Consider the following 18,451-nt stretch of genomic DNA (forward strand, 5'->3'; position numbering starts at 1 on the left):
TCCAAAAGTTAAAAATTATTAATTATTTTATTTGGCAATATATTTTCTTAAAAAATATAGCAGATAACCACAACAACTTACAAAAGTAACAGCTAAGGTAGTCTGCAGATATATTTATATGGTTTTCTTGTCAAACAAAAAGTGACTTCACCTTATTTACCCTTTAGTGCAATGCCTGTGATAACTACTTGATTGTGCATAAAGATTTGACCATTGAGCTGATGTTGTTGCGTCAACAGCCTGCTGTCTCTCTGCCATTCAAGGTTGCAGAGGACTTTCAACCTTCAGGAGCTGAATTGTGTAACATCAGAGGTTAGATGACCGACATCCCCAAGCTGCAGTTTACATAGATGAATAGCAAATACACTACAAGCTGCAAGTAAAGAATACTCATATGATTTTCTGTCGTTAATCGATTGTCGAGTCTAAATATAGCATAAATTTCATTCAGTTTTCCTCTGTATCAGTAACAGACCTTAATGGTAAGAGGACTCATGCGGTATGCAGACTAGCGGAAGTGCGTAGCTAATTCATCTCATGTGACTGCTGTGGTACAGTAGGAGGGGACTTGGCAGTTGTCTTTGAACGTGGTTCACTGGTTTCAGTCAGTCCTCCTACCACCAGCTAATCCGCGCATCGTCTCCGGCATTAACAGCCTCTGTCAGCGAGGTCCAACATGAAGATCTGGACATCAGAGCACATATTCAAGTAAGTAGTCTACTCAGCTAAACAGGCTAACCTGTGTTATAATCTGGTGATGTGTTGAGAAGAGATGGTCCGGCTGTCAGAGCTCCACTGTCTGCAGCAAAGGCCAGCTGGGTTCGCATTTAATCCGGTAAACAGCACAAACGTGATTTATAACGGAAAACTTTATCAATAAAAAAGCGCTAACTACAGTTCAAGCGTTACTAGCTAGTATGCTAATTGTGGAAGCTAACGAACATTAACGTGAACGTTGAACGGCATGCGGTGATTTTGTCTCTAAACGAAACATTTTAAGTGACACATACATAAAACAATGGCGTATGTATTTTAAGGCAAAAATGTACAATGTATTAAATTTGAATACACGGCTGTCACCGTCTGGTTGCAGTGAAAAACGCTGTCAAATTGCGTAATCCGCCGGTCAGGGCCAGCCCTCAGCGCGAGACCTTTCACCTACATTTTTTTTTTTTGCCGTGCCTGCTTCTTGTCTGCGTCACTGGGTTACGTCGGCGCGTTCACGTGTCTCCCTGGCAACCGTCCACTACTACGTTCGATTCATGGTTTGATTCATCTTTACGTTCCAGTATTATCAAGAATATATAATGATATAATGAGACTGAATATCGTATCGTTTCACCTCATTCACTTTACCTGATTCTGTGATTTTTTTGAAGACGTGCGCCGTCATTTAGAGGCTACATTTATATTAATTTATTAGTTTTAACACATCAGTTTGAGCCTCAATTTATTGGTGTCTTTGGGTTGGTCGATTAAATGATATCACATAATCAGTGGTAAAAGTATTGTAAAAGCAGTAATACTGCACTGTAAAAATACCACATCATAAGTTGAGGTCCTGCATTGAAAACCTACCTACTAAGTATATGCCTTGGTAACTTTAGCAAAATTTACATTATTATCAAAAGTTGAACTGCTAATTGCTGAAAAATGACCATTCTAAGTGGTATGTTGTCATAGCTAATATGATGTTAATTAATTATTACCTCTGACACAGTACTCTGCAAGTAGAATTTTACTGTTGCACTTATTCCAATTTTAACTATTTTAGCCTATATATACTGCAGAATAATGTATCTGTGAGTGCATTATATTTTATAAGATGATTGTTAACCTTGTATGTAAAAATTGATATTTGTTAAGTAACTAATAGCTACAGCTTTCTGATAAATGGAGCAAAAAGTACATCATTTCTTTTAGAAATGTAGTAGAGAAGTTCAAAGTCATGCGAAATGGAAAATTTCAAATAAAGGAAAAGTGACCTACTTTAGAATTTTACTCCAGAACTGCAACAATTTGTCAGTTAATGTATTATTTGATCAGGAGAAATTATAATGATAATCGAAAAATGATTATGACATACTTCTTAAATGGGAGAATTTGATGCTTTTCTTTTTCATACATAATAATAAACTGAAAAGCTTATGATCTTTGGACTGTTGGTTTGATAAAACATAACATCTGAAGACATCACCTTGGGGTCTTGGAAATTATGTATGGCATCTTCTATTATTTTCTCACTTTTCTTTACTGACAAATATGATTAATCCAGCAAATAATGGGCAGATTAATAATAATAATGAAAATAATCATTTGTTGCAGTCCCACAGTACTTCAGTAGATGTATGTATAATTACGTTCCACCACAGCAAATAAGCACTTGGTTAAAAATTAAGAATGTAGGGTGTTTTTTATCATTAAAATAAAAAAGTTTGTCGAGTTAGATATTTTACATTTTTCCAGTTACATTTTTTTGTTTTCACTATTATAATTTTTCCATTTTTAATCCCAAATACAAATGTTTGTAAGCATTTTAGCCCACTATCAGATAGTCAGCGTTCACATTTGTATGAATTTGTATTGCAGTTATTCAGTATTTCTGTTTTTTGGCTTTCCTTCAACAGCCATCCATGGGAGACGGTGATCAATGCTGCTATGCAGAAGTACCCCAACCCCATGAACCCCAGTGTGATCGGAGTGGATGTTTTGGACAGAGACATTGACAAACAGGGACGCCTCCACAGTAAAAGACTGCTCAGCACAGAGTGGGGTCTTCCATCCATAGTTAAATCTGTGAGTTTCAAAACCGGTCTTCTTTCTAGCATCATTGTCAAATACATTGCTGCTGCAGCTGTAGTTTAACTGCTTTGGTCACACTTAAGATATGACTCTGAATGGAGAAACACATGACCCTTTGTTGTTTAATCAGGGCAGCATGACACTTGATGAGAAACGTGTTGGAACATGGCTGACAGAACACATAATCCTCTCATATTGTGGTGATAAAATTATTTGAAATGTCAGATCATAAAACACAACACAAGAAATAGCCTAAGTCCGTTATGTGCTGGCAATAATGCAGGCCAACACTTTCCAGAGAGTGAGCATGACCTTAACCCTCCAGGCTATTTCTGTCCAGGGGCAGCGGCAGCAGACCTGGCTGCTGACTGGAGCCCAGAGGGGAGTTCATGGCTGTGTGCCAGGGCTCGTGTTGTACAGGACACCGTAGTGTCATTTCTATCATTGCTAAGTTGTAACTCATGACTGCCTGTGATGTAACTTTCCATCGTTGTCTGCTCAGTTAAAACTAGAGGTCACCACAAAAAAAAGCAGTGACCGAGTCCTCCTGATTTCTGCAGAATATAATTTGAACTTTTGTCCTTTTGACTTCCTAATGACAAGGCTGGAAAAAAGATAATATCCTGCTACTCAATCATGTTTTAGCATGTGTAAACACTGGCCAATCAGCTGCTATTCTTTAGCGCTGACCTTTGCTGAGATATCCCAGGACGAGGTTGTAGTCAACATCTATGAATAGTGCCTTTAATTCCAAGGACAGTCTATGACACAGACTGTCCCAGTGATTGATAACATATTAACGAAACCCGTAATCAGATTGTCTCAAAGCAAATCACTCCTGAGCCTCAGTGTGCACGTGTGAACTGGACGTATCATGAAGACAACTTGCTCTAATGTCTGTTTACCTCCTGTAGAAAAAAAAAGTTTCATACTTTTGTCTTTGATAAATTAAAAAAAAACCCACTGTATTATATTAAAGGTCGAGCAAGTAGAGTGAATGCTTAGAACTGTGGTGGATTCATACAGATTTCAACCTTTATTTTGAAATTTTCATGAAGTTCACAAAAATATTTTACTTCACTTACAAGAGGCCACAGATCTGCCTGGAGAAGCTAAATGTGAAGTATATAAACTGAGATTTAAATTGAGTTTAAATGTAATTTTGAAGTATCACGTGCAGGGAAAATGCGAGTTCATTCAACAAAGCAGTTCAGATTTACTGCAGATAATTCAGTTTTATTCCCATATGGCCCCGTGTGTTTAAACTAAAAACACTGATTCATAAAGTTTCTTATAAGAAGCTGTGCAAAACATTTAGTGTCCTGATCCGTGGTTGACAAGAACTATGTTATTGATAAGAGGAAGAGTTGTGTGATCGTTTTGCTCTATGGAAAGACATTTTGAATTCTGCTGTCAGTGATATCTTCAGCTGTACAGACCCAATCACTAACATGACTCACAGTATGTTAGGGAGCAGCTAGCAAAAGTGTGGTTTAATAACCGTGATGTAAGCAGCTATGAAATCTGAGCACAAGTGATGAGATGGAGACACATGACAGATACAGGTGTGAATGGCGATGTGTCTCCTGTCCACTTGAGTTTGGATCATGGAAATGTCTGTTAATACCTGGTGAAAACAGACTCATATCTATGATTCAGACAGAGAAGCTCAAATTATAACAGACGCTGAGGGAGCGTGATTACTTTTATGCTCAAGATGCCATTATTCCACTACATTTTTACATAGAAAATAATTGTTTTCTGCATATTAATGCGCTAAATATCACACACAGAGTCCTTAAGTGTGAAATTGTAAACTTAATTTAAATTAAACAGAAGTCCACAGGTGATTTGTCTATTAACTGTTTACAGCACATGAAGCATTGTGCAACTTTTTGGGTAGTCCAACCTCAGAGAGGGCAAAAACTACATAAAAAATAAATGAACAAATTAATAAACATATAAATAAATGAATTTGGGCACCATTCCAAACACAAAAGTTCTGCATGAATAAGCAAAAATAGTTAAGCAACATCTGCAATTTTTTTAGCAGTGACCTTCAGTTTGTATTAAAACATGACAACAAAGTCGACCACTGCACACCGAAGAAGTTAACTGTGACTTTAATTATTCGGATAAATTCACAGTTAAGTTCTTCAGCGTGCGGTGGTTGACTTTGTTTTTCACTTTAAATGTTCCTGCTACCAACCAGCACGAGACCATTACACTGCCTGTGCATATGGAGATTTGTTCATTGTATGAAAATATATTTCTGTCTTTGTTTACAGATCATTGGAAGCTCACGAACATACACGTATGTTCAGGAGCATTCGGTCGTGGATCCCATAGAGAAGACTTTTGAACTTCAGTCCTCTAATGTGAGTACTTTTGACAGAACACCCCCCTCTGAATGATTTAACCGTCAATGTGTGCATTATGGTCAACATTGTGAGTGAGAGCTCAGTATATTTGAATGCAAATGCAGGTCTGTATCTTAGCAAATCCACTTTGTTTCTTACTGAACGTTATGAAACCTGCATGTTCTATTTTGAATGTGTCAACCAAAAACACCCATAACACTTTGTATCCGAGCACATAAGCTTAGTGTGTAATTATTTGGGACATCTCGGGAATGAAGTCCTGGTAGTTCAGCAGGTTGATAGCTCACATTTCAACAATGAAAGTTTATAATACTGTTTTAAAACTTGTCTGACAACTCTCACTGTGGGAGAGTTATAGAGGACATTTCGTTCTGTCTCTTAACGTCAACTAATATTTCTCTTGTGTTTTTTTCTCTGCAGATCACTTTCACAAACATGGTGTCTGTGGATGAAAAGTTAACATACAAACCCCACCCTGAGGACAAAGACAAGTAAGTTTTTACACAGCAGGTATATTTACATAACAATGATGTTTCACGAATTTCTGAAGCCATTTGACCGTTTTGCTCCTAAAATTCTTTGAATCTCTAGAACAGTACTGACCCAGGAGGCAATCATCTCTGTGAAAGGAGTCAGTCTCAGCAGTTACTTGGAGGGGGTCATGGCGAGCACCATCTCTTCTAATGCTGGAAAGGTGAGACATCCCTGAACTGTCTTTTAGGTGTGACCCAAAGACATGTGTGAGGCCCATTTCTGGTCATTTCCAGCCTGAAAAATGTAAAACTAAACATTTAAACTGAATATTGTTTGAGCCCTGCACTTTTGATAGGACGTAATTATCATAATTCTGCCCAGTTGTCAAATATGGCGAATAATATGGGCTGATTTTTAAATAATATGATTGTACTTTCAATGATTTTGGTTCCCAACCTCTTTTAGTTTATGATCTTTTGAAATGACTTGTGAAAATTTAGTGTGGACATATTAGTTGAGCCAAAGAGTCACTTCTCCTTTTCAGGTCATTTTATCAGATTAGCTTTTTCAGGCCCCGAAGTCCAATATTTCACAAGAAACATTGTAAATCTTAGAGGAAAGAGAAAAATAGACACAATTTTGTGTATCGGAAATACATTTTATATTTTCTTAGGCTGCGGTATGCTTAAAATAAACAAATTCATACAATGTTTCGTCCAACTATATTTGAAAGCAAAAGCCATCATGCTAAAGGGACAATAATCATTCTAACAGGGATAACAAATGAACCTTAGGATAAGTATCCACATAGCATCTTAATTTGATTGTTTCCAATGAGCAGGAAGCGCTGGGAGCTCTTTTTTTTAAAGCACACCTGCTTCTCTGCCAAAGAAAAATGCTGAAATGTCATCTCCTCAATTATGTTTACTTTCAAGACGTCAGTATAATGAGACATCATATGTAATATACAAACCTGTATATAAACTCTAATCTGTTGTTAAGTAATAAAAACAATCATTATTGAGTATTTTTAAGTGAAATCAAGACATCAGATACTTTCAAAGAGTCTTTCCTTAAAAGGGACAGGGGGGTGTTGCACCTGTTTTACTTATATGTCCTTATCCCTTAAAGGGATAGTTCACCCCAAAATTAAAATTCAGTCATTATCTACTCACCCTCATGCCGATGGATAGTCAGGTGAAGTCACTTATCTCCCAAACACGTAAAGCAATGGTGACAAAGATTTAAACACTAAAAATAAATACATAATAAAACCCCGAAATGTCTCCGTACTGCTCGTCCAAAGTAATCCAAGTATCATGAGGCCCAATGTGCCAGGATGTTTTAAAAAACGTCACCTGCACCATGTTAGCAGCAGGCAACAAGTCCCTTTGTCAGATTTACAGAAATCTTAGAACTACGGTGTTCAAATATTTAGTGAATATCACACTAATTATTATTAATAGGCATTATCACATTAATAGGCATGATCACTAAAATTAGGTGGTGAAAAAAGTGGATCTTTTGGTATTGGTTATCAGCCAAATGAGTTGTTATATCAAATATCGGCAAAAAATCCAAAATTGTGCATCCCTAGAATTTCTGTTTGGACCCCTTTGAAAGGTGCCGACCCCAAAATTGGGAAGCCCTGCTGTCCTTTGCTGTAATGGCAACAGATAATTTTTAAATCCATCTTTAAATTCCCTCCTTTGGACTAACGCTTTATGTTTGCTCTTGATCAGGGCCGTGAAGCCATGGAGTGGGTAATCAGGCGACTGAATGCAGAAATCGAGGAGCTGGCAGCGACAGCACGCGGGACCATACGTGCCCCCATGGCTGCTGCTGTCACTGAAAAATGACACCTGCCTCTCTTCTCCAGCAGAGTCTGACAGAATCTGCACATCAGTACAACCAGCCTCCCTTTATGATGCACTGATGCTGTTTTGGTGCTCTGGATCTCAAACACTTTACTATCTACATTAGATATTTTTTAACGGCAGTCTGCAACATAAAGGGATTCTGATGCTGCCTGGCAGGACCGCAGTGATGATGAGAGACTCGTGGACAAGTTTAAACACCACTGTTATCTGTGGGTTTGGAAACACGTAGCACAGAGGTAACAACACAAGAAAAGTGCCAAAGCAGACACACCGCTTTTTGTCCAGCACCTTTGCCAGCCGTGTTTTCACCCGCCAGAATACCTCAGACGTGTAGACAGAGTTATAAGAAAAACAGTTATGGTGAGATGTAGAAGTGACTGTGACTCCTGTTGAGACACAATGGCAGAAAACAATGCCTTGTTGAGGCAGGAGTCAAGAGGAATGAATGTCAATGGTACGGGGAAGTGGTTTCGGGTGTCAGAGAGTAAATGGTTAATGCAGCCATCAGCAGTAACGCGTCAATGAAATGTTTCGACTTCAGGTTTATTTGTGTTAGAGAACCATCTCAAGCAACGTTTTCTTGCGGGACCTCATTAATAACAAGACACTGCACCATGCAACATAATATAAACCTGAATATAAGCTGAATGTTATTATTATGTGATAACTAATATTATTATGAAGGTATTTAAATTAAATGAAGGGATCAAGGTATTTGCCATATTTATATTTTTGAAGATATACAGAAGACCTTCTCAAATGCTATGTTAGTATAACTCAGTGGTTCTCAATTAAAGTAATACACATTTGGACACGGACCCCATTTGATAAGATTTTGCTTCTGGGGCCTTCATCTGAAAATATTTTGGTTTTGTTATTTAATTATGATCATAATTGTAGTTTTCAAACACAGCTGAGGAGATAAAAAAAACCAACTGTTCCCCATTTTTGTGGGGACCCCTAGAGCTCTCTGAAGGACGCCTGGGGGTCCTTGAACCCGTGGTTGAGAACCACTGGTATAACTGATATGATTTAGTCAGATGTGTGGAGACTGAACGAAACAGCTAAATCTTTGAGCTACATTTTTAGTCACATACTGTACCTGAACATGTTTGCTAAACTCAAACAGTTTTATCAGTGCGCATAAGACTACTGTTAGACAGTTATAACAAAGCATGTCCTCTTAATGCGGAGGTCGTGACCTTTGTATTGACTCTTATTTGCACTTACAAAATAGTACTATTTTAACAAAGAAAAGCTGCTACACGTGCTGATAACATTTTGGCATCATTGTTCAAGAGACGATTTGCATTGGAGAAGGTCTTTCCTCATATAACTGACAGCAGTGCAGTGATGGTGAGAGATTTAGTTTCTTTAATATATATATATTTTTTATCTGTAACAGGAATATTTATTTATAGAAACAGTTGGGTTCAAAGTAACTTGAGTTGAACGTTGAGAAATGTGATATCACATGCTTAGTTACAATATGTAATTTAAACATTTTGTCTGGGTGCCTCTGAAAACAAACGGTGTCACCAACTGCAGAATGTAGCAACGAAATAAAATAAATTTAAACTGTTTAATAAAAGATTTTTGGCAGTAATTCTTCAAATTAGGTCCTAAAAAAGGCCTGGTTGCTGTTAAAATGGAAATCAACTATATTCATGAAAATAAATGTTCTGTTTTTGTGTTCGAATTCAAAATAAGTTATACAATATTTAACATGGAGTGGATATTTATCAAACTTAATTACTATTTTCATGTAAGAAAATGGCCTGTGTAAAAATATCGTTCAACCTGTGTGATTCTGCCAAAAAAGGTCGATTTCCTCTCTGGGGGTTCAGTCATCACTGTTATACATTCCAGAAATCTTTGTTAGTTAAACGGTAAAAAGGTATATTTTTGCAGTGCTCATCTGATTAGCGTCTACACTCTGAAACACCTACAGCAGGTGGAGGCCAGTACAACTGCATTCTTTTAACATGGGTCACCTGTTATGTTGCACTGATGTAGCATGTCTGAAATGCAAGTGTTAGATGCTGCCACACTGTGGCCAAATGCTTCCAGTTTCACCTAATGACAAAGTGTAAAAAAGATTTTATTTAGTGTCATCTGAGAAATAGTGTCAGATCTCACTTTCAAATGATTAAAGTTTAGGGCCAAATTCAATTTTATGTTGCCGTCTTTAAGTTACTGCTTAGAAAAAAGGTGTGAAGTGATTTTTTGAAAATAAAGTTATTTAATTTATTAACTGTATGATCTGTGCCATTCTTTGCTCTTTATGTGTGGTATATCGGTGTAGATGGGGGTGTGCCGCACTGAGTGCAGTGTTGTTAAGCACTTGGGTGTCGGAGGGTAGATTTAATTTGGGGTGGATGTGGCCTTTTTAAGGAAATTAACCCAAGAGCTACACAAATATAAGGTAGGCCTACTTGTACTTTACTTGAGGTGTTCCTCTATGAGTTGAAAAAATCTCCAGGAACCATTTTTCAGAATAGTACTTTTAATTTGGGTGATTTAAGCAGACCTTCTTTTTAGGGTAAAAAAGACAGGCCAGTTTTCACTTTAATAGGATTTCAAATGAAGTTCTTCTGCCGCTGTTATTGCAGATATTTTATTTTTAAATACAAAACTAAAATCCACTCCTTAACTTAAATATTTAAAGAAGTATGATGCTGATAGCCCAAAGCAGGCTAGTCTGCTAAAAACAAAGCCTTAAAACTAGAAGTTCTTACATTACTAAAGAGCATAAAGAAGTTTAACATGAGATGCAAGCCGTCTGTCAAATATTTACATCCATAAAAAAAGTGTTTGCCTAGTAAAATCAAGTTGTTTATAAGAAACTTTAAGCTGTTGGGTTTTTTATTAAATTATTTATAAGCACTCCAGCTTTACTCTCCATCACATTTACAGGATTTTGTTGATTGGCTGATTACATTATATATTTAGATTGAAAATAGCTCTGAAATGCAAGTCAAGATTCTTGTATAAGTTCACTCTATGTTTCTCAGTCAGATGAACGATTGAGAGAATAGGAAAGTGGTGTATCATACAAAAAAGTAAACATCATAATTCTCAAAATTTGGACTGCGTGCTTTATTATTAACGCCATTTCCTTGTTCTTTTAATTTTAATACTTATATACATTTAATATCATGAAATTACTTTTGATATTTAAGTAGGCTACAGTAAATATCAGGGACTTTCAGACTTTTACTCAAGTTGGTAATATTCTACTAAGTGACTTTAACTTCTACCAAAGACATTTTCTGGTATTTGTGCTTTCACTCAAGTATGGCTGCTACTGCTTTCATATAAGACGTGATTGTAAAGGTGTTATTCAAAATTTGAAATGTCACTTTTTTTGTGTTTAGGTACCATTGGATAAAATAACTATTGTTTCATTATTTTTTTCTTATTTCTTTTTTATTTACTTACATAATTATTTTTTTAGCATTTTTTTTTTGTGTGTGTGTGTAGTTTTTGGACCTCAGGCCTATCTACTACTGCCCTCTTTTTTTGCACAGCTTTATTTAACAAAAAATATGTCCAAAATATGTCATATAAACAACAACACAAATATAATGATTATTATTTATGATTAATATTTATTATGTTCTGTGTAAAATGTTAATAATCTACTACTGCCCTCTTTTTTTCCCAGCTTTATTTAACAAAAATATGTATGCCAGGCAATCAAGAACACAAACATACATGAGAGCACAGATAATTGACATTTTACACAGAACATAATACATAACAATAATAAATAATCATAATATAAATACATAAAACAATAAAAATCTTAAATAAAAAAAGAGCAAGGGAGGAAAGCATTGAGTTGAAAGAGGGGTGTGGACCTAGAAATTCTTTAGTTTTTGAATAAACAATTTTCCCATTACAATAAAAAAAAACATAGAACATAGTTCAAATATTTGTTGTTTGTATCATAAAAACAAATTATATCTTTAAGGATATGGGTGATGTTACAGTTATGAGAACTCAAATTATACCAAAAATGCATTGCTATCTTTTGGAAGGATTTCCTCTGACGTCACATCATATCAACCAATGGTGAGCGAGCTCTGAGCATTCGGTCAGCCAATGGGAGGCCGCGGTGTATTTAAAGGTTTTGAACAGAGGGACGTTTGAAAATCAAACGCGCTGTGTTTGGTGAAGTGTTAGCCAGCCACATTTGAAGTTACATTCGCGAGACTTTATAGTTTGTTTTGCTCCGTATTTAATCGCAGTTATCTTCACACAACATAGAACCGGCTTTTGAACCGAGTTAAATTGCGATAGCGTTGAAAACGTTACGTGAAATATTTATGTAGCCACAAATATCAGCTCTCGTCAACCGGCCGACGTAACGTTAGCTGCTAGCTAGCGAGGGTAAAGCGACCTGCTTGAGAGCTACTCTGGGTTTAAACTCTGGATAAATTATCGCGCAGTTGCTCTCGGTCATCGTGCAATAACATATTTAGGTAAGTTAACTTATCTAGTAACGTTACTTACCATTAGTGTTGTGTTAGTTTGCTGTGGTTTTCAAATGCTAACGTTAGCTCAAAAGTTAACGTTGTAAATGTAACGCACGGTAACGTTAGCCAAGCTACGGAGAATGCTATCCCCAGCGTTTAATTTAATATTTAAGACTGGCAGCGTGAAGTGCGTACAATTGCTACATATTTTTAAAAATATATATGTTAAAAAAGCCCCAGGGCGCACCAGTGGTAACAACGTTAATGTTTATTTTAACAATGAGACAGTGAAACCAAAGAAAATTGACTTTGACTGGCCACAACGGCTCAGTGATCTTTGTGTTAGTGAACAAGACCAATTTTTATTACGCCTTTCTAACACCTTATTAACTGTTTTTTTTTTTTTTTTTATAAAAAAAAGTCTATATACATAACCTCAACTTTACCTCTTCCCAGAAAATGGACTCCTCTGCTAGGCTCAAGCAGACGAAGGACATGAAAATTCAAAGGCCTGAGTTGAAGGTAATGTACAATTTCACATTTACCTCAAAAAGTAATACATATATAGAAAATCACAACTGTCATAGATTGCAGGCTGACTTTTGTGATCAGCTTTAAACTTGTATTGTAGTGCATATGAGAGTCTGTGCACACTTGCGGGTTAAATTATAAACACTCAAAACACAGCTATGAGGGCATGCACATACAGGCGAGAGTATGAATATGATAACAGAGTTGAGGTGAAGAAATTAAGGGTCAGTACTAAAAAATACCAGAATTAAGGTAACTAGTTATCCAAGTAGGCAGTTAAGTGTCTGCACACTTAGTTAAATTGTGGGACACAAAGAGAAAAGACAGAGGGTTTGTGTTAACGTAAACTTATTTTGCAGAGCACATTTAAAAACAACCACGGTTGAGCAAATAAGTGAACAGGCACAAAAAACTAAAACAGAAAAATACTTTATCAAACAACAATGAGCACAGAAGAGAACACTAAACATATTCGAGTATTAATTGCAACAGGACAGAGAATGAGGGTAAACAGAAAATGAAGTCAAGGTGTCAGACACAAATCAATCAAATACATAAATAAATGAGAAGAGGTGGGTCTTCAGCAGTTACTCAAAGGTTTCTATCATCAGAGCTGTTTTTTATATTAGGCAAGTTGCTCCACAGTTTTGGGACAACCACTGTAAAGGCTTGGTTGCCACAGTGCTTGAAATTGAGTATGAAGATATAAGAGTTCTGTTTCATAAGGTAGTGTAGTAAAATGTACAGGAAGCCCATGTAGAGAGGCCAGTACTGATGTTATATGATACCACTTTTTTTTTTTTCGAGTTAGAGGATGAGCAGCTGCATTTTGTAGTTCAGATCAAGAAACCCTTATAGAGCAACCTTATTCCCTGTTTAGTAATTTTCGTTTCATTGCAGACAAAGGATTATGGGCCAAAGCGGGTTCCTGTGTCACAACAGCCACAGGCGGCTATAGTCACGCCAACTCCTCATCAGCGAGTCCTCGGCGTGTCAAATGGGCCTCAGCGCATTCAGCGGCCTCTGAGCCATCAGAAGTCAGCGTCTCACGTCTCCACTGCTGTCAAATCCATGGATCCTGTTGATCAGAATGTGAACCCCGCTGCTCAGAATGGAAGTCGTGCACCACAACCCATGCGTATTTCCCAGCAAAACCAACAAGACAAAGACAAACCAAAGACAGCTGTGCCCAAGGTGAAGCCAGAGCCGGCCAAACCACCACCATCAGAACCTGCAAAGCCAGAGAAGCCACAGAGTAAGCAGAGGACAGAATTGGACTTTTTAATCAATAGTATGTGTCTGTTTGTGTTCTGAATGTTAAAAAAAATCTGTCCTCTTCCTTTTTTGTCAGACAAACCTGCCAAGAACGATTCTGCATCAAGGTATGTCTTTGAAATGATTTATTGTTTTATGATTTATTATTATTTTTTAATGTGATGTGATATCTATCTAAATATCTATCTATCTATGTATCTCAATCATAATCTTTGGTGCGATTTCTTATTGTTGTTATTATTGTTTCTGCTCACACAGCAAGCGGTGGAGTCTGGAGAATTTTGACATTGGCCGTCCCTTAGGAAAGGGTAAATTTGGCAATGTCTACCTGGCCAGAGAGCGACAAAGTAAGTTCATCTTGGCCCTGAAGGTGCTTTTCAAGAACCAGCTAGAGAAGGCTGGAGTGGAGCACCAGCTGAGGAGGGAAGTGGAGATCCAGTCTCACCTCAGGTAATGTGTCGTTAAAACTATTCAATATGACGCCAGATATAAATCCTGACTGTAACTGAGCTTATCAGAGGCAGTTTGACAGAGCAGTCATTCTAATTGTGTTAAATTTCGAAGCACTCTGAGACTTTGGTTGCTGTCGTATTGATTTCTGAATCAACTGCAAGAAAAATTTGACTAAGTTCGAATGCACAGTGGCACAGACTCAAATGACCAGTTGGGTTTAGTATGAAGAGGAAAATGAAAAGGCCTTGAAGTCAATTCAGTTAGCAGCCGCTCCTGCTACACATAAGAGAATTTGGTCATAATCTAAACAGTAGCAAGGGCAGTAATTGCCACATGTTAAATTTTAATATTTGTATAGCCCCTTCTAACCTCTCTGCTCAAAGGGCAATCAAGAGAGCACACTGGTCAAACTGAAACTAGCTATTTTGTACTATGATGTAACGTGTATGTAAATATATTGGCTCATGTTGATGATATACAATTGAGATTCAAAGTCTTTGGGATGAGTAATGACAAGGAAGGACTGAGTCCACCATTTGAATGCAGCAACAGTAGATTTGTGTGTGATCCTCCTGTATCTCTATCGAGCATTAGTTGTGCTGTGGTTGGCCGTGCTGGTGCACCTCATGTTGAGAGGCTGCAAGGCTGACAAAACCTGCTGAAATGTGATTCTTGGTGTGATTTTTTTTTTTTTTTGCTTTGCAACCCATTAATTCATGATCAAGCTGAATCATGTTTAGTTTTTGTTTCTATTCTAGGAGTTAACATCTGTGCCTCATGCTAGTCTATAAAAGTTTAGTGGTAGTTGTAGTAGCAGTAGAATTTGCAATCAGCATTTTGCCCTTAAAAAAAAAACACACTGAAGTTTTATCTTCTTAACAAATAAAATACATTGAGGGATTAAGCCAGTCGAAAAGGTGTAGGCTGAGGCTCAGGCTTGTTATGCCTACCCTTTTTACAGAACAAATTCAGTTCAGTATCTCTCAAACTACATGGTGTTGGTTACAACACTTCAAACAAACAAACTTTGTACATTTTTTACAGAAACAAAAGAAAATGTTTCATAACAATAATCTATGCAAATACAACCAAAGTTTAGCCCAGAGTGATTGCACTTTGGTAATCCGGTAATGAAATCCTTGCGTAAACTCAGACTGTTGACCTCCGCTCCATAAGGCAGCTGCTGAGGCTTTTGCTTCATTTTCTGTCTTTGTTCTTTTGAAATATCGGTCGGGCATTTCAACAAAATTTTTCAGAAGTCTCTCCTGCCTCGCCGTCCCACAGGCACCCTAACATTCTCCGCCTCTACGGTTACTTCCATGATGCGTCTCGTGTGTATCTCATCCTGGAGTTTGCACCCAAAGGTGAACTGTACAGCGAGCTACAGCGCTGTGGATTTTTTCCTGAGGCCAGAAGTGCCACAGTAAGTGCCAATTTCAAATCATTTTGTAAAATATATACAGTACTTTGTTATCAAATGTGCAAATGACATCACCAACTTAAACACATGTATAGTTTTATTCAGTGAAAGTAATTATTAAAGTCCATTTAAGGTCTATACAACATGCTGATGTCTAGTGGCGTCTCTTGAGTTATTCTGTCCATTTATAATGGTTGTCAATAAATATGGCTTTATATGTATAGAGAGATCTGATTTTTTTTTTCTGACACAAAGCCCAAACTGTTGTTTTTAGATGAAATGAAGAGCTAATAAAATGTAAGTGACATTAAATGAGTTTTACAGTTACCTGAAAGAAACTGATGATACACAAATGTACCTAAAATGGCCAATTTGGAAATTTTGCCTTTACACACCTCTACTAAAACCTCTCTGATTATGCCCTGCTTTACTTTATTGGCACCAGTCTATGTGGAGGTAATGTTGTGATATGGTTAGCTAGAGGTTTTGGGCTGAAATTGCATTATTTCCAAGGGGATGTTCATTCTAAAAGGAGGAAGATCTTTAAGGTGGAGCTAGCTGTGTTACCAAGACTATTCATAGAGACCTCGTTAGATGCAGAAGAATACTTAATTTGGGACTTGTAGTTTTTGAGTAGAGGCCTTATCCAGAGGCCTAGAGAATAGGAGGTTAATTGAATGCATCAGTCAAATAAAAAGCATGTTGTATTCACCATGGTTTGTGTTTTGTACTAGTACATTATGGAGCTGGCAGATGCCCTCAACTATTGTCACTCCAAGAAGGTGATCCACAGGGACATCAAACCAGAAAACTTGTTGCTGGGGGCCAACGGGGAGCTGAAGATTGCAGATTTCGGCTGGTCTGTTCACACACCCTCGTCTAGGTATGCGTACATGCCTTTGTCTTACAATTTTTTTAATGAAGAATTGAATCTTAACAGCACTTTGGTTTTGACTTCAGTGTCTGCTCAGGTCAGGATTTTTTTTCTTTAAGATTTTGTGCAGACCCTTTCACTGAGAGCTTACAAACTAACTTCATCCATTTCTCTTTCCTTGTTCAGGAGATCCACGTTGTGCGGAACGCTGGACTACTTGCCTCCAGAGATGATTGAGGGAAAAACTCATGATGAAAAGGTCGACTTGTGGAGTCTGGGCGTCCTTTGCTACGAGTTCCTGGTTGGAAAACCCCCCTTTGAGACAAGAAGTCACGAGGAGACCTACCGCAAGATATCAAGGGTAAGTCACAGATAGCTAAACACCCTAACAGCTGGCATATGCAGTATTGCAGAGCTGCATAGTTCAGAGCTGTCACCTTTTTCCTCCAACTTGAGTCTGCAGGTTGACACTACAGTTTACTTTATAATTGCTGTTTAATCTTTGAACTGTTTTCTGTCTTTGTTGTCCAGGTGGAGTACTCTTACCCTCCACAGGCCAATATCAGTGCTGAAGCCAAAGACTTGGTTGCCAGGCTGCTGAAGCACAATCCTATGCACAGACTGCCCATTCAGGGTGTCCTGTCCCACCCTTGGGTGGTCGAGAAGTCCACCAAGAAGCCCACAACCCTGAACACTGAAGAACCCAGCCAGTGAGCTTTTTTCTTCCCCTCCACCCAACATCTGAGGTCTGTAAGTATGGGGGCGGAGGGGTGCCAAACAGGCTGGACAAAGTAGTGCAGATGATTTATCAGAACCTGCTTGTTCTACTATACTGACTACAATCTCTCTTGATTTGGATGATTTCTGCAGGCATCTTGGGCCACTTGGTTATCCTTCTGTGTCTTTTATCTCCTTTTCCTTTCCTGTCCAGTGGCATTCTATTGCCTGTAAATATTTCACTGTTTTTGTGTAATTATGAAAATTTTATTGAGCTTTTCTAGAATGCCATTACTTGAAATAAAAGATAACTTATCTTTCGTGGGAATATGTAAGAAGCAGTCGATGTCTGTCAGTGAAAAGTGTTTTTCGTTTTGTCTTCTGTGCATTTCAAGCTCTGTCTTCAGTTCTTGATAAAACAAGACTTTGCACAAATTTCCTGTGAGCTAAATGCTTCCAATAATCTCCCCACATTTTTATTGAGCTCCTTTAGTGGCACGCAGCCAGCAGAGGGCACCAGCAAACCACTAGAGTGTAATCGGGAGATCATTACAGATTTTATGTAGTATTAATTTCACTGTTAATAAATCTGTACCACACACTTCACATCTGCTACAATAAAATGTGAAAATGTAAAGAAGTTACTATTTTGGCTTTTAACGTGTTTTCGGCATAAGAAGAATTAAAAGCACTGAAAGGGAATTCACAAGATTGCATCACAAATAAGTGTCGAAATGGATCTTTTGAAATTTATAAGTATACATTTAAGCCAGATTGTATTAAGATTTGCACAGCTGTCTGTCAAATTATGAACAAAAATATTGAACAAAACTGGTGGCCTTGGAGACCAGTAAAACATTACGTTATTCAAGCAGGACAATTTTCTAACATGAATGAAAGTGAATAACGGTACAAGCTCAGTTTTGGGAGTAACGTACAGAGCAAAAGTGTAAATGCTACACATAAGCTTTTGCTCCCATTTTCACAGGTTTACGATTTAAAACTTTTATGCATTCTATAATGTATTTATCTTAAATTTGGGAAAGAAATGTGTTAAAATCTGTTAGTGAGCACTTGATGGATTTCAGAGTCAATCCATCCACCTCACAGGTGTGGAAAATCAAGATGCTGATTAAACCGCATCCTTACTACACAGATGTGTC

The 18,451-nt window shown here is 37.5% G+C and overlaps 2 protein-coding genes across 3 annotated transcripts; both read left to right on the forward strand.

Moving 5' to 3' along the window:
* The first annotated feature begins 580 nt into the window (after positions 1-580).
* LOC121957064 (PRELI domain containing protein 3B-like) lies at positions 581-9,788 on the forward strand. Its single transcript, XM_042505574.1, has 6 exons — positions 581-708; positions 2,628-2,796; positions 5,091-5,180; positions 5,604-5,674; positions 5,775-5,877; positions 7,400-9,788. The coding sequence occupies exons 1-6, from the start codon at positions 677-679 to the stop codon at positions 7,514-7,516; spliced, it is 582 nt and encodes a 193-aa protein (XP_042361508.1). The 5' UTR covers positions 581-676; the 3' UTR covers positions 7,517-9,788.
* Positions 9,789-11,693: 1,905 nt separating this feature from the next.
* On the forward strand, positions 11,694-17,896 carry aurka (aurora kinase A). Of its 2 annotated transcripts, XM_042495506.1 has the most exons (10): positions 11,694-12,024; positions 12,475-12,540; positions 13,450-13,804; positions 13,901-13,931; positions 14,083-14,274; positions 15,562-15,700; positions 16,432-16,580; positions 16,758-16,932; positions 17,103-17,321; positions 17,442-17,896. In XM_042495506.1, the coding sequence occupies exons 2-9, from the start codon at positions 12,478-12,480 to the stop codon at positions 17,283-17,285; spliced, it is 1,287 nt and encodes a 428-aa protein (XP_042351440.1). In that variant the 5' UTR covers positions 11,694-12,024; positions 12,475-12,477; the 3' UTR covers positions 17,286-17,321; positions 17,442-17,896. The 2 variants fall into 2 exon arrangements, with proteins under 2 accessions (XP_042351440.1, XP_042351430.1); XM_042495496.1 differs by having other exon boundaries at positions 17,103-17,896.
* The last annotated feature ends 555 nt before the right edge of the window (positions 17,897-18,451 follow it).

Source organism: Plectropomus leopardus, chromosome 2, assembly GCF_008729295.1.
Source record: "Plectropomus leopardus isolate mb chromosome 2, YSFRI_Pleo_2.0, whole genome shotgun sequence".
NCBI lineage: Eukaryota > Metazoa > Chordata > Actinopteri > Perciformes > Serranidae > Plectropomus > Plectropomus leopardus.